Source organism: Bactrocera neohumeralis, unplaced genomic scaffold (genome assembly GCF_024586455.1).
Source record: "Bactrocera neohumeralis isolate Rockhampton unplaced genomic scaffold, APGP_CSIRO_Bneo_wtdbg2-racon-allhic-juicebox.fasta_v2 cluster11, whole genome shotgun sequence".
Classification (NCBI taxonomy): Eukaryota; Metazoa; Arthropoda; class Insecta; order Diptera; family Tephritidae; genus Bactrocera; species Bactrocera neohumeralis.
In genome coordinates this window covers 12,566,723-12,590,006 of record NW_026089624.1, presented here as the reverse complement: position 1 = coordinate 12,590,006, position 23,284 = coordinate 12,566,723, and the positions used below count along the sequence as shown (strand labels likewise).

The 23,284-nt window shown below is 37.1% G+C and overlaps 2 protein-coding genes across 25 annotated transcripts in view; one reads left to right on the top strand and one right to left on the bottom strand.

Annotated features, from left to right (window-relative positions):
- Nucleotides 1–23,284, top strand: part of LOC126765911 (polyamine-transporting ATPase 13A3) — an 89,087-nt gene that overhangs the window by 43,526 nt on the left and 22,277 nt on the right. Inside the window, exon 1 of one of the 11 annotated variants that reach the window (XM_050483597.1) lies at nucleotides 16,021–16,126. The exons of 5 other annotated variants lie outside the window; for them this stretch is intronic. In XM_050483597.1, the coding sequence (XP_050339554.1) occupies nucleotides 16,097–16,126 (30 nt within the window). In that variant the 5' untranslated portion in view covers nucleotides 16,021–16,096. Of the gene's footprint in view, nucleotides 1–16,020; nucleotides 16,127–16,463; nucleotides 16,543–19,634; nucleotides 19,745–20,081; nucleotides 20,161–20,270; nucleotides 20,360–23,284 lie in introns of those variants that run through there. 5 more of the 11 variants (XM_050483600.1, XM_050483596.1, XM_050483599.1 and 2 more) reach the window with 5 other exon arrangements.
- Nucleotides 14,496–22,687, bottom strand: LOC126765939 (uncharacterized). Of its 14 annotated transcripts, none has more exons than XM_050483676.1 (4): nucleotides 19,892–22,687; nucleotides 18,728–18,950; nucleotides 14,870–15,159; nucleotides 14,496–14,809 (listed from the first exon to the last, which is right to left on the bottom strand). In XM_050483676.1, exon 1 carries the CDS (start codon nucleotides 22,373–22,375, stop codon nucleotides 21,383–21,385), a length of 993 nt encoding a protein of 330 aa, XP_050339633.1. In that variant the 5' UTR covers nucleotides 22,376–22,687; the 3' UTR covers nucleotides 14,496–14,809; nucleotides 14,870–15,159; nucleotides 18,728–18,950; nucleotides 19,892–21,382. The 14 variants fall into 14 exon arrangements, 13 of the variants coding, with proteins under 13 accessions (XP_050339633.1, XP_050339631.1, XP_050339628.1 ...); XM_050483674.1 differs by lacking the exon at nucleotides 18,728–18,950 and adding an exon at nucleotides 15,229–15,451; XM_050483673.1 differs by lacking the exons at nucleotides 14,496–14,809; nucleotides 14,870–15,159 and adding exons at nucleotides 17,996–18,309; nucleotides 18,370–18,658.

Here is a 23,284-nt window from a genome sequence, read left to right as displayed (position 1 = left end):
CTAGTGACCGATGCCCAGAGCATACTTAAATTATGGAGGGAACACTTCTCCAGCCTGCTGAATGGCAGTGAACGCACAACACCAGGAGAAGGCGAACCCGATTCCCCAATCGATGACGATGGAGCAGACGTTCCATTACCCGACCGTGAAGAAGTTCGAATAGCAATAACCCGTCGAAAGAATAAGTGTATTAGAGCCAAGGGACATTTCTTTGAGGGGAGCGACATAGATTTTGAAGAATAAATTAAGAATTTCTAACTATGAACAAAGTCTTACTATTTTTAGCTCATGGTGGTAAGCTACTAAATATACCAAAGCATAGAAATCGTAATGAAGCAAACCTTTGAAGTGCTTTACTGAATCAAATAATTGAGTGATGTTTTTCAAAAATTAAGAGTCATGGGAAGTCACTACAAAAAGTAAATAAGTTGTCTTAGTCTGCAATTCCGTCATTATTAAGTCATAAGTTTATTTGGTTTTATTATTTAAACTCGAAAATTCTAATTATGTATAATTTTAAAATTTGTAACCCCAAAAAGATGGTGGTAAATACTTCAATTTTTAATTCCAAATACCGGACTGAAAAAAAATGTTACCCCAAAGTTCCAAAGTTTACAATTAAAATCGGAATCAACTTTTTTTATGGAAAACCTTTCCATTTGACTATATATTGTTTAGAAATTTGGCATATATTCGTAGTTGACTTCTAAAGAGAAATTATATACAAATGGGTCATTGATCTAAATGTAAACAAATGTTGTTTTCTGTAGATATAGTTGTATGCTCACGATGGAGATAATGTGCCATAACAATGGGATACATAAACAAATGGGGCATTAAGATAAAAATGGAAATAAAGATTGTTATATGTAGGTGTATGCTCACCATACTACAATTTTCTTCGCATAAATAATGAAAAATGTTTTTGTGCAAACCCGTGTATTTTACACGGAAAAGAGCGAGCTTTTTCTTGCCCGTTATTTCCACCAAAATATGTCAACATATGGTTCCAGATATCGCTGATTTGTCCCTACGATTCACAAAGTATACCATAAAATCCATTTCACCATAAAGTGTGCGTACTAAGACGATTGTCTGACTCAAAAACTCATCAGACTCTCGTTTCTGACGCAATTACGGTTTCAGATCATTGTCTTCATCCCAGGCGTCAACATGAATTCTGAATATCTTTTGTTTTGTTTGTGGCGAGTGAGGAAATTGCATTTACTGCCACAAAGATTTACGTTTAGTAAGTCTATTAAGAATATAGAAGAACTAATTGCATTTAATATTTCCATGTGTATAAATTAACTTCTTTATGGTGAAAATCGCGTCACGTATTATCATTTCATCCATTTTTGACATAAAATTACATTTGGCGCAGAATCTGCTTTGGGGTTTAGGCGAAAATATGTATAATTTTACCAGAAAGCTCTCCCGTATTTCTTGACTCACAATTTATGTTAAATTTTCCTTAATGCAATTACTAATGTTTACTTTCAAACCCGAGATATATTAAAGAAGCTAGGCTCAGTCTAAAATGGCGCCAATTGGAGATTCCAAGCGAAGTAAGGCCCTCCTCCACCTGGTCTTTCCAACGGAGTGGAGGTCTCCCTCTTCTTCTGCTTCCTCCGGAGGGTAACGTCGACTTAACGGGTATTGTCATCGTCCATGCCTCTGCAACATACAGCAGAACGGGAATAATGAGTGACTTCTAGAATTTTGTTTTTGTTCGTCGAGAGACGATTTTACTTCTCAATTGCCTACTTAGACCGAAGCAGCACTTGTTGGCAAGAGATATTCTGCGTTGGATTGCAAGGCTGACATTGTTGTTGATATTAGTGCTGGTTCCAAGATAGGTACAGCAGCTGTACACTCTTATAGAAGATGTTACCTTCTCTGTTCAGTTGTGTAGCTGGAATTATTTTCTCCAAAGGTAGATTGAAGAAGTCACACAAGAGAGCGTCTCGCTTGGTATAGAACGGATCGGAGAGGTCCTTCTTGATCCTGACGGAGCTTTTGGTGTTGCTCAACGTCGTTTTACCGCATTAGTTTTGCGGGGATAGCAAATTCTGACATACCGTCATAAAGGCAACTCCTTTTCGTGCTGTCAAAAGCAGCTTTCAAATCAACGAAGAGGTGGTGTGTGTCGATTCGTTTTTCACGGGTCTTTTCCAAGAATTGGCGCATGAGCTATAGTCACACTTATAAGGTCCAATCAGTTTGTTGACGAAGGGCTTTAATCTTTCACACAGTACGCTCGATGGAATCTTAAACGCGAATCGGGTTCGCTATCTCCTGATGTTATGTTTTCACTACCATTCAGCAGACTGGAGAAGTGCTCCTTCCATAATTTTAGCATGCTTTGGGCATCGGTCACTAGATCACCTCTGGAGATTCTACAAGAGTATGCTCCAGTCTTGAAAGCTTCTGTTAATTGCTGCATCTTTTCGTAGAATTTTTGAGCATTACCCCTGTCGGCCAGTTTGTCAAGCTCTTCATATTTACCTATTTCGGCCTCTCTTCTTTTGTCTGCAAATGCGTCTCGCTTTTCTTTTCAGCTCTCGGTATCTATCCCATCCCGCACGTGATGTGGTCAATTGTAATGATGCGAGGTATACAATCTGTTTTCTCTTCGCTGCGACACGGCACTCCTCGTCGTACCAGCTGTTCTCTTGCACTTTCCGAAAACCAATGGTTTCGGTTGCAGCTGTACGTAAGGAGATTGAAATGCCGTCCCGTTCCCTTTTGCCGAGTTGTTGATGAGTGCTCTCAGAGAGCAGGAGTGCAAGTCAAGTAGAAAACCGTTCGGCTGTCTGTTGTGATTGCAGCTTCTCGACGTCGAACCTTCCTTGTGTTTGCTGACGTGCGCTTGTTGCTGCACAGAGGCGGGTGCGAATCTTGGCTGCACAAAGATAGTGGTCCGAGCCGATGTTTGGACCTCGGAGCGCACGCACATCTAACATCATCGATCTGGTTGGTGGCTTTTCGACCCGGAGACATCCAAGTAGATTCATGAATTTTCATATGCTGGAATCTAGTACTACAGGTAACCATATTAGGGTCACGCCGAATTCGATCAGCCTTAACCCATTCGGCGATGTTTCCTGGTGGAAGCTGAATTTACCGACCGTAGTGCCAAAGATACCTTCTTTGCCCACCTTGGCGTTAAAGTCGCTAAGCACGATTTTGGCAGCTATCATAGGCGCGCTCCTAGCGCTCATCGTTCTTACCTATTTAAATTTATTTTCTTGAAATTGTTGGTTAAGTTTGTTATACTAAGTACACCGCACTACTAATTTCCACCATAGGCGGTTATACAGCACCGTTAGTGTTCCATTTTTTACATGAACAAAGGATGTGAACCAGCTCATTTGCAATATCTATTATTGAGCTTAACTAAACTGATTGATTCATTATAATTAGAAGAAAAACTTGATAAAGAAAAAAAAACTAAAAAAAAAAACGAAAAATAAACATCGACGGAAAACTCTCACCATTATGTTTTAAAAAAGGCAGAAAATGTTACGCTTTTTTCAGATTAGAAGCAGAAAAGGCGGGAGTAAAATATTTTACCAAGGTTCTCAATAAGTCACTGACAAAATCCATATGTAACAAATTACAAGAGTAGTTTCCCAAGTAATGAAGATTTGAGGGCTTGAATATTTCTGCAAACAATCGTATGCCGAAAATTTTTTGTTTTTCAATTTTTACAGCAGCTGTACACTCTTATAGAAGATGTTACCTTCTCTGTTCAGTTGTGTAGCTGGAATTATTTTCTCCAAAGGTAGATTGAAGAAGTCACACAAGAGAGCGTCTCGCTTGGTATAGAACGGATCGGAGAGGTCCTTCTTGATCCTGACGGAGCTTTTGGTGTTGCTCAACGTCGTTTTACCGCATTAGTTTTGCGGGGATAGCAAATTCTGACATACCGTCATAAAGGCAACTCCTTTTCGTGCTGTCAAAAGCAGCTTTCAAATCAACGAAGAGGTGGTGTGTGTCGATTCGTTTTTCACGGGTCTTTTCCAAGAATTGGCGCATGAGCTATAGTCACACTTATAAGGTCCAATCAGTTTGTTGACGAAGGGCTTTAATCTTTCACACAGTACGCTCGATGGAATCTTAAACGCGAATCGGGTTCGCTATCTCCTGATGTTATGTTTTCACTACCATTCAGCAGACTGGAGAAGTGCTCCTTCCATAATTTTAGCATGCTTTGGGCATCGGTCACTAGATCACCTCTGGAGATTCTACAAGAGTATGCTCCAGTCTTGAAAGCTTCTGTTAATTGCTGCATCTTTTCGTAGAATTTTTGAGCATTACCCCTGTCGGCCAGTTTGTCAAGCTCTTCATATTTACCTATTTCGGCCTCTCTTCTTTTGTCTGCAAATGCGTCTCGCTTTTCTTTTCAGCTCTCGGTATCTATCCCATCCCGCACGTGATGTGGTCAATTGTAATGATGCGAGGTATACAATCTGTTTTCTCTTCGCTGCGACACGGCACTCCTCGTCGTACCAGCTGTTCTCTTGCACTTTCCGAAAACCAATGGTTTCGGTTGCAGCTGTACGTAAGGAGATTGAAATGCCGTCCACACTTCCTTCCAACTTACTAATGAGTGCTCTCAGAGAGCAGGAGTGCAAGTCAAGTAGAAAACCGTTCGGCTGTCTGTTGTGATTGCAGCTTCTCGACGTCGAACCTTCCTTGTGTTTGCTGACGTGCGCTTGTTGCTGCACAGAGGCGGGTGCGAATCTTGGCTGCACAAAGATAGTGGTCCGAGCCGATGTTTGGACCTCGGAGCGCACGCACATCTAACATCATCGATCTGGTTGGTGGCTTTTCGACCCGGAGACATCCAAGTAGATTCATGAATTTTCATATGCTGGAATCTAGTACTACAGGTAACCATATTAGGGTCACGCCGAATTCGATCAGCCTTAACCCATTCGGCGATGTTTCCTGGTGGAAGCTGAATTTACCGACCGTAGTGCCAAAGATACCTTCTTTGCCCACCTTGGCGTTAAAGTCGCTAAGCACGATTTTGGCAGCTATCATAGGCGCGCTCCTAGCGCTCATCGTTCTTACCTATTTAAATTTATTTTCTTGAAATTGTTGGTTAAGTTTGTTATACTAAGTACACCGCACTACTAATTTCCACCATAGGCGGTTATACAGCACCGTTAGTGTTCCATTTTTTACATGAACAAAGGATGTGAACCAGCTCATTTGCAATATCTATTATTGAGCTTAACTAAACTGATTGATTCATTATAATTAGAAGAAAAACTTGATAAAGAAAAAAAAACTAAAAAAAAAAACGAAAAATAAACATCGACGGAAAACTCTCACCATTATGTTTTAAAAAAGGCAGAAAATGTTACGCTTTTTTCAGATTAGAAGCAGAAAAGGCGGGAGTAAAATATTTTACCAAGGTTCTCAATAAGTCACTGACAAAATCCATATGTAACAAATTACAAGAGTAGTTTCCCAAGTAATGAAGATTTGAGGGCTTGAATATTTCTGCAAACAATCGTATTTTTTTTGTTTTTCAATTTATTTTACAAACTTAAATTGAATTTTAGTTTTATGTATTGAAATCTATTTCATCGAATGTAATTGCAAAACTGACAGTGATTTTACAAAAAGGTCTCCTGTAGGACCTTTTGTAAAAATAAACGAACAGTCTCCAAACTGCGCAAGTTTTCATGTCCCCAGCAATTTTTAAAGTATTTATTTATTTTTTTTCTTATAAAACGCATAATTTATTTATATGTATATATCCCTTTCCGACTGCGATGCATCAATTGTGCGGTCAAGTTTCAATGTCAAGATCTCTACTATTTATGCACGTATGTTAAAAAGCCGAAATGCATCGATTGTGCTGATTATTGTGTACCTTTTCTTTTTGCACTGTTTCGCTATTCGGTTTACCGTTATCCTCGTGGTGATGAAATTCTTAAGTCGTATTTCGATTTTTTCAAAGAGAGCTTGCGGCAGTAAGTTGTACTTAATATTATTAAAATATTATTAGTGAAAAAATAGTGAAGAGTGCATATTATAACTAAAAAAAATATTATTTGTTAATATTTAAAATGAATAGGAGTGATTCAATGCAAAGTAAGTATGTTTTAGCCGTAGTTTTCAACAAGTGCATCTATTGTGCGTATCAGGTCTTAAGTAACTATATACTAGTGCTTTTTCTTGCATTTCATTTCAAAGAAATGCTTACAGATGATGATATTTTGGCAGTGCTAGAGGCCTCAGACGCCCCCGATTTAAGCAGCGATGATGAAGAACGAGACAAAAATTATGAGCCATCGAACAGCATCGACATTGAAGGCGAGGAAGAAGAAGATATTGAAGGAAACGTAGATGCAGTGCTTCCTGAGTTAGGTCACGAAGAAAATATTGAACCGGTTAGTATGATGGGTGATTTTTAGATGCACCTTCTGATAGACACTGTTACAGAGTTCAAGTCGTCGACCGATTTGGAGAAGGAAACCTTTTTGCCAACCAATTATCAATATGCCTTTTGAAGAGGAAGTTTCAAATTGTAGTAAGTTTTCTTCAAATACTTTGAATTTCACTTTGGATACGATTTGATTTTGCAGGACTATGAAGTAGATACGCCGACACCTCTAGAATATTTCGCTAAATGTTTTGATAACGTATTTTTCGAAAATGCGGTTAATTGCACTAATAGATACGAATTTGCGAATGCAGGTGGCATGTTAAAAACAACCACTAAGGAAATCAAAAATTTTTTTGGAATGCACATTGCTATGGGTTGCATTCACTTTCCTAGAATTCGAATGTATTGGCAGAACAAACTAAAAATTCCACTGGGAGCGGAAACAATGACTCGCGACAGATTTTTAAGTTAAGAGAAGCATTCCGCGTCGTTTTTCCAAGCGACGTTCCTGTATCCCAAAGAAGACTAAATATTTTTTGGAGAGTGCAACCAATTATTGATGCAGTGCGGAATGCCTGTTTGAAAATTCCAAGAAAAAGGGGGGATAGACGAACAATTTATACCCCTTACTGGTCGTTGTCCAGTTCGTCAAAGTTTGCCTACCAAACCAAGAGGCGTTGGATTGAAAAACGAATTTTGACCACATCAGATGGGCTTGTTTTCGATTTCGAGATTTATCAGGGCAAGACAACACCTCTACCAGAGGAAAATATTGGAATCGGTCCCGCACTTGTTTTGCGTCTGACACAAACCTTACCAGAAGGGTCAAAAGTATTTTTTTTACAGATACTTTACTACTTTGCCGCTGTTAGAAAAGCTTCTGGAAAATGGAATTTACGGAACTGGAACAATTATGCGAAACCGCATAAAATGTGTCAGTTTGACCAACGACAAAAAAATTAAAAGAGGAGAAATGGAGGAATTTTGTGCTTTGGTAGCAGATCAAACTAAAACGAACGTGGAGTGGTGCTCTGGATCAGAATCAGGCAACTCCACCTTCTAAACGATACCGTCCAGCAGACCAACCATGCCCTGAAAAGCGGCTAGATGGCGATAATTTATTAGTCAGGTTAAAAATTAAAGCGCCAAATCGTGAAATGAATGAGGCATTTATTCAAGAATTTGAACGGAAAAGCGAATATGATACCCTGGAATTAGATTTAATTGCTCGAATGAATGCACCCCTGTTGAATCACCAACAAAAGGAAGTTAATGATACATTGATGACAGCCATAAATATGGAAGTAGTTTATATTTCGTGGATTCTCCTGGTGATACTAGTAAGACATTTCTCATGGCGGTAGTTTGTGCGAGTGCCAACATTGCGGTGGCAGTCGCTTCTTCTAAAATAGCAGCCACATTGTTAAAACGATGCTGCCATACGGCTCATTCAACATTAAAATTGCTGTTAAATCTTTCAACTATTGAAGAACCAACACTCCGCAATGGCCAAAGTTTTAACAGCATCGAAAATCATCATCTGGGACGAATGCAAAATGGTACATAAATGAGCATTAAACCGCACATTGAAAGATCTACGCAATGACTCGAGATGTTTTGGATGTGCCATGATTTTACTTTCTGGAGTAAACACCAAGATCAACTGCTGCAGATGAAATAAACGCTTGCCTGAAATCATCGGATCGATGGCGCTATGTGAAGGAACTTAAGCTGCCAACAAACATGAGAGTGGCATTGCTGAACGCTATATCTGCTGAAGATTTCTCTAACCAATAACAACTATCGGTAATGGTACGAGTACCTGTCGACGAGTCTAAATTTCATTGTCTCATCAAAAGACGAGTTCATTAACAAAATATTTCCAAACATTATTCTTCTTCTTCTTAATTGGCGTAGACACCGCTTACGCGATTATAGCCGAGTTAACAACAGCGCGCCAGTCGATTCTTCTTTTCGCTACGTGGTGCCAATTGGATATTGCAAGCGAAGCCAGGTCCTTCTCCACTTGGTCCTTCCAACGGAGTAAAGCTCTTCCCCTTCCTCCGCTACCCCCGGCGGGTACAGCATCGAATACTTTCAGAGCAACAACATGACCTAGCCAGCGTAGCCGCTGTCTTCTATTTCGCTGAAGTATGGCAATGACGTCGTATATCTCGTACAGCTCATCGTTCCATCGAATGCGATATTCGCCGTGGCCAACGCGCAAAGGACCATAAATCTTTAGCAGAACCTTTCTCTCGAAAACTCGTAACATCGACTCATCGGTTGCTGCCATCGTCCAAGCCTCTGCACCATATAGCAGGACGGGAATTATGAGCGACTTATAGAGTTTGGCTTTTGTTCGTCGAGAGAGGACTTTACTTTTCAATTGCCTACTCAGTCCGAAGTAACACCTGTTGGCCAGAGCAATCCTGCGTTGGATTTCTAGGCTGACGTTGTTGGTGGTGTTAATACTGGTTCCTAAGTAGACGAAATTATCTACAACTTCAAAGTTATGACTGTCAACAGTGACGTAAGAGCCAAGTCGCGAGTGCGACGACTGTTTGTTTGATGACAGGAGATATTTCGTCTTGCCCTCGTTCACTGCCGAACCCATTTTCTGTGCTTCCTTGTCCAGCCTGGAGAAAGCAGAACTAACGGCGCGGGTGTTGAGGCCGATGATATCAATATCGTCGGCATACGCCAGCAGTTGTACACTCTTATAGATGATGGTACCTTCTTTATTCAGTTGTGCAGCTGGAACTATTTTCTCCGGAAGCAGGTTGAAGAAGTCGCACGATAGGGAGTCGCCTTGTCTGAAACCTCGTTAGGTATCGAACGGCTCGGAGAGGTCCTTCCCGATCCTGACGGAGCTTTTCATGTTGCTCAACGTCAGTTTACACAGCCGTATTAGTTTTGCGGGGATACCAAATTCAGACATCGCGGCATAAAGGCAGCTCCTTTTCGTGCTGTCGAAAGCAGCTTTGAAATCGACGAAGAGATGGTGAGTGTCGATTCTCCTTTCACGGGTCTTTTCCAAGATTTGGCGCAATGTGAATATCCGGTCGGTTGTTGATTTGCCAGGTCTAAAGCCACACAATATGCTCGATAGAACCTTATATGCGATGGTGAGGAGGCTTATCCCACGGTAGTTGGCGCAGATTGTGGGGTCTCCTTTTTATGGATTGGCAGAGCACACTTAAATTCCAATCGTTGGGCATGCTTTCGTCCGACCATATTTTACAAAGAAGCTGATGCATGCTCCTTGTCAGTTCTTCGCCGCCGTGTTTGAATAGCTCGGCCGGTAATCCATCGGCCCCCGCCGCTTTGTTGTTCCTCAGGCGGGTAATTGCTATTCGAACTTCTTCATGGTCGGGAAATGGAACGTCTGCTCCATCGTCATCGATTGGGGAATCGGGTTCGCTTTCTCCTGGCGTTTTGCGTTCACTGCCATTTAGCAGGCTGGAGAAGTGTTCCCTCCATAATTTAAGTATGCTCTGGGCATCGGTCACTAGATCACCTTTGGGGGTTCTACAAGAGTATGCTCCGGTTTTGAAACCTTCTGTAAGCCGCCGCATTTGTTGGTAGAAATTTCGAGCATTACTTCTGTCGGCCAGCTTATCAAGCTTTTCGTACTCACGCATTTCGGCCTCTTTCGTTTTCTGTCTGCAAATGCGTCTCGCTTCCCTCTTCAACTCTCAGTATCTATCCCATCCCGCACGTGTTGTGGTGGATCGTAACGTTGCGAGGTAGGCAGTCTGTTTTCTCTCCGCTGCGACACGGCACTCCTCGTCGTACCAGCTGTTCTTTTGCACTTTCCGAAAACCAATGGTTTCGGTTGCGGCTGTACGTAAAGGGTTTGAAATGCCGTCCCACAGTTCCCTTATACCGAGTTGTTGACGAGTGCTCTCAGAGAGCAGGAGTGCAAGCCGAGTAGCAAATCTTTCGGCTGTCTGTTGTGATTGCAGCTTCTCGACGTCGAACCTTCCTTGTGTTTGCTGACGTGCGCTTTTTGCTGCACAGAGGCGGGTGTGAATCTTGGCTGCAACAAGATAGTAGTCCGAGTCGATGTTAGGACCTCGTAGCGTACGCACGTCTTGAACGCTGGAGACGTGTCTTCCGTCTATCACAACATGATCGATCTGGTGGGTGGCTTTTCGATCCGGAGACAGCCAGGTAGCTTGATGTATCTTCTTGTGCTGGAATGTAGTACCACAGATAACAATATTTTGGGCCCCAGCGAAGTCGATCAGCTTCAACCCATTTGGGGATGTTTCGTCGTGGAGACTGAATTTACCGACCGTAGTGCCAAATATACCTTCTTTGCCCACCCTGGCGTTAAAGTCGCCAATCACGATTTTGATATCGTGGCGGGGGCAGCTCTCATAAGTGCCTTCCAAGCGCTCATAGAAGGCATATTTGGTCACATCGTCCTTCTCTTCCGTAGGGGCGTGGGCGCAAATCAGCGATATGTTGAAGAACATCGCTTTGATGCGGATTGTGGCTAGACGTTCATTCACCGGAGTGAATGATAGTACTCGGCGACGGAGTCTCTCTCCCACCACGAATCCAACACCAAACTTGCGCTCCTTTATATGGCCACTGTAGTAAATGTCACAAGGACCTACTCGTCTCTGTCCTTGTCCCGCCCATCGCATTTCTTGGACGGCGGTGATGTCAGCCTTTATTTTCGCGAGGACATCAACCAGCTGGGCAGCGGCACCTTCCCAATTAAGGGTCCGGACATTCCAGGTGCATGCCCTCAATTCGTAGTCCTTATTCCGTTTGCCATGGTCGTCATCAAAAGGGGGGTCTCTCATCCGAGGCTTGTTGTTCCTTTTCATTGGGGGTGTTTTTTACGTGGCGGATCCCAAATCCAGCGCCCAACCCTATGTGGAGGATATTTCGCCTTCGAACGGATGTTCTTAGGCTACCCAGAGGATACTTGGTCAAAGACCGGAAGTTGTGAGCTGCTTTTGAGCCATGTGTAAAAGAATAGTTTCTCGCCACTCCCCAGTGATTGGCGATCAGAGAACTTTCCTCACTTGCGTGAACATCTACACATGATCCACGTTATTACTATCCACAAAATAAGGTTGAAAGAGCGAGTAATTTTGGTGGCTAAGAATAAAGATGTAGAGGACTTAAACTTCATAATTAAGAATGAGACAATTGGTACACTTCATTCTTTCAAATCAATTGGCTGTGTAACACATAAAAATGGAGCTACTAACTATGAAATTGAATTGTTAAACATAAACCAATCAAAACTGTGTAACGGAACGCGTTTGGTGATACGGAAGTTGTTGAATAATGTGATTTATAAGGCCATACTTAAGGGAAAATTCGAAGGAGAGGAAGTTCTCCTTCTATGGATCCCGATGATCCCAACCGACATGTCGTTTGAGTTTGAACGACTTCAATTCACGGTACGTCTTGCATTTGCGATGATCGTGAAGAAATCATGCGGTCTGAATCTAGAGAATCCATGTTTCTTCCCATGGTCAATTATATGTAGCATGTTCACGAGTCGGAAGACCTTCTGTGTTATTTGTTATTGCACCTGATATTTTGATATGCTATATTTAATGTTAAATAAACAAGTTTTGAAATGAGAAAAAACACAAAATTTATTTATCTTAAAACAAATAAACGTGCCATTATTTAATAGAACTAGGTGTATGTAAACTTTATTGATTCACTGTCTGTATTTTACGTATTATTTTTTCAAGTCGTTTTTGTGAAAATATTGTTACATCACACGTATTTATATACACTAGGTAGAAAAAGTCTCAGCTTAATAATTCGGCAATGTGTTTTAATGAAAATATTTATAAATATATATGTTTTTTTTTCAATTCTTATCACAATATCAGAAGCGCATACTAATAGCTTTACAGTCGCCAAATTTCATGGAATTCCTATGTGCCTTTTCAATGTTAACGGCAATTTTTGACTAATACAGAATAAGCACTGTTTCTGCTCACTGTTTATTACATTAGTTTATAGTTTCGTCGCGTTTGTGCGTTGTTGTCAATAATATACATATATTTAACGAATCGAAGGAAAATATTGCACTTCTTGTGCAAATTTTTCTCAATTATTCAGCGTTAATCGAAATGAGTGCAAAAGGCAAAGAAATAAGTGTTGATGAATTTTAAAATTAATTAAAGACGGTAAATGCTTCCGAAAAATTGGAAGAGTTATCAACAAAGCAGAGTCATCAGTGCGATTCGGCATCCAGGCTATCAAAAGCAAGGGAATTATTACGTCAAAGCCTCGTACTGGGCGACCGAGAAAATTGACTGATCGGGAAACACGTAAAGTTGTATATCTTGTAAAGATTAATCCGCGTTTAATAGCTTTCCAAATAACAGAAGATGTTAAAGTACGATTTAGAAAGGCAACATGCAGTGACACGGCGAAAAAAATATTAAAGCGAGCTGGATATCATGGACGAGAGGCACGCAAAAGCATTCATTTTCTTAAAAAATCGTATTTGCAAATGAAAACGTAGCCAAGCTTTATCTTTTTGGGAATCGGTTTTATGGTCGGATGAGGCTAAATATTGCATTTTTGGGATAAAGGAAGACAGATGGTGTGGCGAAAAACTGGTACGGCTTTTGAAGTACGAAATCTCTCTTCAACCGTATAGTATGGAGGGGGTGGAGTTCAATTGTGGGGGTGTAAGGCAGCAAGTGGAGTTGGCGGCATTGAGTTTAATGATAATATAATGAACAAATATGATTATCTAAATATTTTAAAACGACAAACGAAGCAAAGTGCTGACAAATTAGGGTTGCCAAACATGTTTTGCTTCCAACAGAACAGTGACCCAAAGCATACTGTGGAAGTTGTTCGTCTTTGGCACCTTTACAATGCTCCAAAACAGGTACATTCACCATCACAATTACCTGACCTCAATCCAATAGAACAAGTACATTCACCACCACAATTACCTGACCTCATTTATGGGCTTTATTACATTGGAAGAATGGAGGAAATTAGTACATTCCATGCCTAAATGTCTAGCAGAAGTTCTAAAATTTCGAGTTTAAAAAATTTTGCATCCAGTGGGCGGAGAATTTTTCTACCTAGTGTATGTACTATTCCTTAAGTGATTTACGAAGTCAATAAAAAATGCAAATTGCTGATTAACCTATTTATATACTGTTATCGTGATTAATGATATCCTTACCAACAAGGAGCGAGGGGGGGAAACATATACAGTGTTCCAATAAAGTCATCGTACAGCACCTAATAAAAAGTTCATTGATAAAAATCAGTAACACATTTAAAAAATTTTAATGCGTATTTGTTTATGACATATTTAAATTTGTATTAAATCGAAAATAAACATAAAATCATAAATCGTCGACATCGTGTGTGCAGACAAAAATTCAAACACGAAAATTTTGCCAATTAAAGCCACGTTCAGGGCATTCATAAAAATTAACACCCCTCGATAAATTTAAATTCTGGTTGTAATACTAAAAGATCGCAGGCATTAGATATACAGAAGAAATTATTATGCATCTCAGGGCGTAGCGTGCATCTATACACGATTTGAAATGTGCTTCGCAAAAATGGGTACAATGCACGAACTGCACGCAAAAAAAACTTTAATATCTCTGCTGAGAAATCAGAAAAAAATTTACGTTAAAGTGTGCTTTCAATTGTGCAACTTCTATTTCCAATAGGTTACCGGCCAAAAAACCGCAATTACCAGACATTAATCCTATTCAACATATCTGAGACATATTGAAAAACCGTATTCGAAAAGATCGAATTGAACCAATGTCCTCAAACTGCATTATCGACTGAGTAGGTCAAAATATCCCGAAATAATGCTAGAAATTAAGTGAAGACTTTGCGTCGACGTCTGGAGGCAATTGTTGCAGCATAAGAAACGCCAATAAAATAACAAATATATTTTAAACTATTGTAATTACTGTTGATTTATATAAATAATAACACGGGTTAACAAATTTGTATTTTTTTTTTGTCACATGAAAATTTATATCAAATTTTGAATATACTAGGGCCACCAAATAATATATATCAATGAAAAAAAATTTACACCATGTTTTCTTGTGACATCAAAATATATATTTTCGTGAAAAGTACAAAATTCAGCCACACTTACAGAATTATTTCCTAATATCTAATAGATACTTATGATTTTCTTAAATATTTGGCCGGTAGGTCCCTTTTAAGTCTCCAACAATAGTCTGCTAGCATTCCTGGACTCCATTTCCCTTGATAACGCTTCTCCATTAAGGAAATGTCTTGATGGAACCTCTCACCTTGTTCGTCACTCAGAGCACCCAAATTTTGCCGTAAAGAAATCCAGATGAGAGTCCAACATATGTATTTTCAAGGACATATTACACCCCAAAGCTTTAAATGATATCATAAGTTCATTTATTATATCTTTGTAATTTTCCGCTTTATGGTTACCTAGAAAATTTTGAACAACATTCGCAAAACATTTCCAGGCGAGTTTTTCCTAATCATTCAGTTTTTCTTCAAAGCCCTTATCCCTTCATCAATACCCCTATTTGTGGGCCTACAAATATTCCCTCTTTGATTTTCGCCTCGCTGAGTTTAGGGAATTTCTCTTTTAGATATAAAAATCCATCTCCATCTTTTGGACTAGAATTCTCACTTTTTGATCGATTTGGAGGCATCGGCACAGGCAGTTCGGCACTATGTAGGATGGGTCTCTTGGCAAAAGACAAGTTTGGATACTGGATGGTGTGTTTGGATTTGGTAGTAATACCTTTTGTTTGAGTCAAACAAAAATAACAATCACTTACATGATCCTTTGGTTCCGTCCAAATCATTAATATAGCAAATGACAAATGTCTAGGAACCCAGGATTTGTCTTGATTCCTCACAGGAAAACCAAAATAGTCTAAATAGCACTGTTCAATTAGTGATGTGAAATTTCGACGCTGAGATGTAAAAGTTAATTCTCCACACACATAACAAAAATTGTCCGGGTTGTTCAAACACTTTCGTGGCATATTTACGATCTAACTAATGAAAATAAAATGTAATTTAGCAAACACAACAGTTACACAGTCGATTAAATGCAGTTATGTAAACAAAGAAACGTATATGAGGTCAGAAATGAATATGTAGCTGTCACAAGAAAACTGGTTGTGATAGAAACAAAACTGTTATATATTTTTAATGAGGGTACACCAACATAAATAAAAATCATCACAAAGTTCATTTGACAAAAATAGTGTTTACCAGTGTAATTAGAGTATGAAAACTTTTTTATATGAATTAAGCGCTTTTTAAGTTTAAGTGTTTGTAAATTATTTTCATTCACTGTTTGACATATATCGCACACTAACTACTCAATTTTTTTTTCAATATATTAATTATCTACCTGCTCAATAAATTTCTTTGTCATCGCTATCTTATTTACAGAAAAATCACCATTTGTTTACTTTTGTGTTAATTGGGTCGATTAGCTTGTGCAGTATTAACTAAAGTTTACTATTTGTAATTGTGCCGCTATTGCTGAAATTATCGTAAATATTCTGCGAAGTTGTGTTTCTTTATCTGAAAAAAGTGGGCTTAATCATTTGTATTATAGCTCAAAAATGTTCCTTAATTTCACTGTTAAACTAGAAAATCAATCATATATGAGTAAAACGCTGTTTAAAGAAGATGTTCTACAATATGGACAGCAATTTGAAAGTAAAATTTTAATATTATTTACAGGAACTCTTTTTCCTGTTAAAGATGTGTTATTTTTCGAGATGTGATTCTTGTGTAGTTAGTGTAACATAGTATAATATGTTTGATTTTGTGTGTAACACCGCGTTGTTTTGTTTCTGTACTTACATATATGTACGTACATTAATATGATCGTTAATTGTAGAAAATAGGCAATAAATTGTCAGTTAAAGTCTTAGAGACTTTATCAGCTTATCAAAATTTATATTCTGCAACCAATTAACCTGCTGCCATGTTTTTTAACAATAAATAAACAATTTACAATCACTTATGCGTGCTAGCAGGGTAGTATGAATATACCGTTTGTGCTCAGTAGAATGTAAATCGCGCGGGCGGCTGGAATGCAAATGAATCTAGATTTCGTTTAGCAACGTGAAGTGCGCAATTCATTATAAACAAACAAAAATATTTCTAATCTTAATAGCTTTTATGGTTTTTTCTTCATAGACAAACCACACAATACAGATTCGCTACTTAAGGGGCTATACCCGTGTGACACATGAAAAATTAGGCGATTTTCGTGAATTTTTTTTAAAAGAAAGATTGAATGTTTCGACGTTCTACGGACGTAATAAAGTATATTTTTAGCTATATTTAAAATTTTTTTTTTTACAAAAATATTGAAAAATAACGGAGTTATGTGCTGTCTGCGGAAGTGCCGAAAAAAAAGTGCCTCAACTACTGGCATGATTCCAGTCGAATGAGTAGCTGAAACAAAAAAATTCAAAATGTTTATTAAACTCAAATATATTTTCTATACAATGAACGCTCCTGAGCACGCTTTTCAGATTTTATCTCTGGTCACTTAGTTTCTCTAAGATTTCCAATAATTTTCCATCTGTAATAGATCGGCTTGTGACTTGAGTCATTTTTTGTAATAAATAATCATTAAACATCATATTTCCAACATCATCTTTGTACAGTGTTAAAATATCACTTGGCATGGACACCCACACTTTTCTATTATTACCGCTTCTCTGTAATGTCTTTTTATCTTCTGGTAACTTTATCAATTGAGGGTTGTGTTTTACTGCTTGAAAACCTGGTGGTACGAGGTACGTTATTCCGTCCTCTTTGGTAATCGACTTTATAATCATTATGTTATTCTTTGGATCTTCATCTGCAGCCAACCCAACCTCAAATTGTAATTTCTCCATGATCTACTAATATCGAATCCACTCTGACAATTGTCGATTTATAATATGTGAGATGGTACTGGAGAATAACACGCAATTCGATTTATCTGAAAACAGAAAGGTTTATTGTTGTTATGTACACAAATTGAATTGGGATAATATGTTTAAGTACATTGCAAATCCCGGTCTACTAACCTAAAAACAGAAAATCGACAATTAAAGGTTTCTTCCTACCAATACCTTAGTAGACCAACGCTGTACTACTTTAACTTATTAAATTAGTTAATTTATGCAGTTTACTTCTCTTACACAAATATTTTAACTATACTATTTTATATAATTTTATATATTCAACATATCTGAGACATATTGAAAAACCGTATTCGAAAAGATCGAATTGAACCAATGTCCTTAAACTGCATTATCGACTGAGTAGGTCAAAATATCCCGAAATAATGCTAGAAATTAAGTGAAGACTTTGCGTCGACGTCTGGAGGCAATTGTTGCAGCATAAGAAACGCCAATAAAATAACAAATATATTTTAAACTATTGTAATTACTGTTGATTTATATAAATAATAACACGGGTTAACAAATTTGTATTTTTTTTTTGTCACATGAAAATTTATATCAAATTTTGAATATACTAGGGCCACCAAATAATATATATCAATGAAAAAAAATGTACACCATGTTTTCTTGTGACATCAAAATATATATTTTCGTGAAAAGTACAAAATTCAGCCACACTTACAGAATTATTTCCTAATATCTAATAGATACTTATGATTTTCTTAAATATTTGGCCGGTAGGTCCCTTTTAAGTCTCCAACAATAGTCTGCTAGCATTCCTGGACTCCATTTCCCTTGATAACGCTTCTCCATTAAGGAAATGTCTTGATGGAACCTCTCACCTTGTTCGTCACTCAGAGCACCCAAATTTTGCCGTAAAGAAATCCAGATGAGAGTCCAACATATGTATTTTCAAGGACATATTACACCCCAAAGCTTTAAATGATATCATAAGTTCATTTATTATATCTTTGTAATTTTCCGCTTTATGGTTACCTAGAAAATTTTGAACAACATTCGCAAAACATTTCCAGGCGAGTTTTTCCTAATCATTCAGTTTTTCTTCAAAGCCCTTATCCTTCATCAATACCCCTATTTGTGGGCCTACAAATATTTCCTCTTTGATTTTCGCCTCGCTGAGTTTAGGGAATTTCTCTTTTAGATATAAAAATCCATCTCCATCTTTTGGACTAGAATTCTCACTTTTTGATCGATTTGGAGGCATCGGCACAGGCAGTTCGGCACTATGTAGGATGGGTCTCTTGGCAAAAGACAAGTTTGGATACTGGATGGTGTGTTTGGATTTGGTAGTAATACCTTTTGTTTGAGTCAAACAAAAATAACAATCACTTACATGATCCTTTGGTTCCGTCCAAATCATTAATATAGCAAATGACAAATGTCTAGGAACCCAGGATTTGTCTTGATTCCTCACAGGAAAACCAAAATAGTCTAAATAGCACTGTTCAATTAGTGATGTGAAATTTCGACGCTGAGATGTAAAAGTTAATTCTCCACACACATAACAAAAATTGTCCGGGTTGTTCAAACACTTTCGTGGCATATTTACGATCTAACTAATGAAAATAAAATGTAATTTAGCAAACACAACAGCAGTTATGTAAACAAAGAAACGTATATGAGGTCAGAAATGAATATGTAGCTGTCACAAGAAAACTGGTTGTGATAGAAACAAAACTGTTATATATTTTTAATGAGGGTACACCAACATAAATAAAAATCATAACAAAGTTCATTTGACAAAAATAGTGTTTACCAGTGTAATTAGAGTATGAAAACTTTTTTATATGAATTAAGCGCTTTTTAAGTTTCTGTATTCGTTTTTTTCCTTTAAAAAAATATTTTTATATGCCATATTAATGCTAAATTTACCACTTTTGAAATAGATATAAAAACCACAAGACATGTTCATTTTGAAACAAATAAGCGTGTCGTGGACTAATACAAATAAGTGTTTGTAAATTATTTTCATTCACTGTTTGACATATATCGCACACTAACTACTCAATTTTTTTTTCAATATATTAATTATCTACCTGCTCAATAAATTTCTTTGTCATCGCTATCTTATTTACAGAAAAATCACCATTTGTTTACTTTTGTGTTAATTGGGTCGATTAGCTTGTGCAGTATTAACTAAAGTTTACTATTTGTAATTGTGCCGCTATTGCTGAAATTATCGTAAATATTCTGCGAAGTTGTGTTTCTTTATCTGAAAAAAGTGGGCTTAATCATTTGTATTATAGCTCAAAAATGTTCCTTAATTTCACTGTTAAACTAGAAAATCAATCATATATGAGTAAAACGCTGTTTAAAGAAGATGTTCTACAATATGGACAGCAATTTGAAAGTAAAATTTTAATATTATTTACAGGAACTCTTTTTCCTGTTAAAGATGTGTTATTTTTCGAGATGTGATTCTTGTGTAGTTAGTGTAACATAGTATAATATGTTTGATTTTGTGTGTAACACCGCGTTGTTTTGTTTCTGTACTTACATATATGTACGTACATTAATATGATCGTTAATTGTAGAAAATAGGCAATAAATTGTCAGTTAAAGTCTTAGAGACTTTATCAGCTTATCAAAATTTATATTCTGCAACCAATTAACCTGCTGCCATGTTTTTTAACAATAAATAAACAATTTACAATCACTTATGCGTGCTAGCAGGGTAGTATGAATATACCGTTTGTGCTCAGTAGAATGTAAATCGCGCGGGCGGCTGGAATGCAAATGAATCTAGATTTCGTTTAGCAACGTGAAGTGCGCAATTCATTATAAACAAACAAAAATATTTCTAATCTTAATAGCTTTTATGGTTTTTTCTTCATAGACAAACCACACAATACAGATTCGCTACTTAAGGGGCTATACCCGTGTGACACATGAAAAATTAGGCGATTTTCGTGAATTTGTTTTAAAAGAAAGATTGAATGTTTCGACGTTCTATGGACGTAATAAAGTATATTTTTAGCTATATTTAAAATTTTTTTTTTTTTACAAAAATATTGAAAAATAACGGAGTTATGTGCTGTCTGCGGAAGTGCCGAAAAAAAAAGTGCCTCAACTACTGGCATGATTCCAGTCGAATGAGTAGCTGAAACAAAAAAATTCAAAATGTTTATTAAACTCAAATATATTTTCTATACAATGAACGCTCCTGAGCACGATTTTCAGATTTTATCTCTGGTCAGTAGTGCCGTCTGTCAAATATCATGCCATATTTGTAAGGGTAGTGTTCATTCAATCTATTGTAAGGCTGCGTTCACAACATAAAAAGCTTACATCTCCCCCACTTCAAAATTGAAAATTAACTGGAGTTAATTTCAGTTATCACACTGAGGAATGAGCTTTGTCACATGGTACAATCCCAAGGACTTTTTATTCTTTCCAGTGTTAATTTTGCAGAGTGAATCTGATATCATTTTTTCAATCTCAAAAGGACCTATTCTAATTTCATCCATATATAATATTTATAATAGTCCATTATATATGTTACCATATAGCCTTTTTGGAACTTGTAATCTATTCTATTTCTGTCAAATCTGGCCTTGTTTAGTTCATGTGATTTTTTTGATCTGAGAAATGCTGTATGTCTGTCTTTTTCCAGTTCTCCGGGTTCCACTTGTTTTATTTTTAGGTCCACTGGTAATACATCAGTTGGTTCTCCATTTAACAGGTACTGAGGTGAATAACCTGTTGTTTTTCCCCCACCACCAATCGTATTAAATTTATTTTCAAAATAATTTTCCTTACAATTTGTTACTTTTATTAACTTCGAATTTATTAAGGTTATATTTGAATCAGGATCATAGATACCTGTGCATTTTAGTGTATTATTCAGTATAACCTCAACTTCTATTAGTGGGGGAATATTTAGTTTTTTGTATCCTGAAATTGATCAATCCCCAACATCAAGTTTTTGCAGTGTTTTACGCTGTCATTTTTGTCTTCCTTTTACCAGCACATGTACCCAGGATGAAATCTATTTTTCTTTCCCATCTTGATAACATATTTGACAAGGTGTTCTTTTTTTATTTTCCATTTCTGGTTTAGTGAAGCGCTTTGTCTCGGTAAAATGTTTTGGTATATTTTTATTAAGATTTTCATACATTCGTAGGGCACTAAATAGAAGAGTTGGATCTGTCATCTCTTGACGATCTAGTTTATTTGTAATATAAGTTGGCAATCCTGCGACAATCAAGTCAACCAGAGTTCTCATATCTATATCACTATTATATTCTAGTAGCAATCTCTGCTTTTTCAATGCATATTGCAGCAGTGAGCCATTTAAATGTTTGAAATTCAGTGCATACATTACAGAAGACCAACTCTTATCCGCGAATGTTTTAAGAAAACTCACTTGCCATATTTTCCATAGGGTGTTTAAGCCATGTTTAATTAACATGGACTCATACCAATCATTTTCTGAGTCATTCAAGAATAATCTCAAAGCGGTTATTCTCTCTGTATCTCTATTTAAATCAAATCTTGCACATTCACTTTCAAAACTTTGCAACCATTGTTTAGCATTAGTGTTCTTGTTTTCAAACTTCTTTAAAAAAAATTTTTCATTTAATTTGTTCAAACTGTTATGTTTTTCTTCGTGTACCTTGGATTTATCACTTAGTTTCTCTAAGATTTCCAATAATTTTCCATCTGTAATAGATCGGCTTGTGACTTGAGTCATTTCTTGTAATAAATAATCATTAAACATCATATTTCCAACATCATCTTTGTACAGTGTTAAAATATCACTTGGCATGGACACCCACACTTTTCTATTATTACCGCTTCTCTGTAATGTCTTTTTATCTTCTGGTAACTTTATCAATTGAGGGTTGTGTTTTACTGCTTGAAAACCTGGTGGTACGAGGTACGTTATTCCGTCCTCTTTGGTAATCGACTTTATAATCATTATGTTATTCTTTGGATCTTCATCTGCAGCCAACCCAACCTCAAATTGTAATTTCTCCATGATCTACTAATATCGAATCCACTCTGACAATTGTCGATTTATAATATGTGAGATGGTACTGGAGAATAACACACAATTCGATTTATCTGAAAACAGAAAGGTTTATTGTTGTTATGTACACAAATTGAATTGGGATAATATGTTTAAGTACATTGCAAATCCCGGTCTACTAACCTAAAAACAGAAAATCGACAATTAAAGGTTTCTTCCTACCAATACCTTAGTAGACCAACGCTGTACTACTTTAACTTATTAAATTAGTTAATTTATGCAGTTTACTTCTCTTACACAAATATTTTAACTATACTATTTTATATAATGCAAAACAAATGACTTCCTGAGCACGCTTTTCCTGATTTTATCTCTGGTCAGTGCCGTCTGTCAAATATCATGTCATATCTGTAAAGGTGGCGTTCACTCACTCTATTGTAAGGCTGCGCTCACAACATACAAAGCTTACATACATATATGTTTGCACCTCTGAGCGGTAGCTGTTTAGAACGCTGCCATTCAAAAACTATTCAAGATACGATCTTGCCGATTTCACAGGATGTTTTTGAATGTATAAACTATCGAAAAAGTGTGGCACTGGTATAGCCCCTTAAGTCGTTATACCGAAAAGTAGTTAGAAAGTCTTGCGAAAATTCCAATATACAATGTTAATATAACTTAGTTTGATAAGACATAATATGCATATCTACTTTCCATTTTCAGTAAGCTATAGCAACAGCTTTAATTTACAAATTCTTTCATATGCATTTAAATAAATTAAATTTTGGTTTGGAAAACTTTTAGCCACCTTTTTTAGCTTAACAAATTGAATAGCAATAACATAAATTCAAAATTCTTTCAGAATTGTAACACGTTTAGGTAAATTTTATTTTGGTTGAGAAATAATATCAAGAATAT

Excerpts from the sequence above, each read along its gene's own strand:
- LOC126765939 (XM_050483671.1), bottom strand. The coding sequence starts at position 22,375 with ATGGAGAAATTACAATTTGAGGTTGGGTTGGCTGCAGATGAAGATCCA.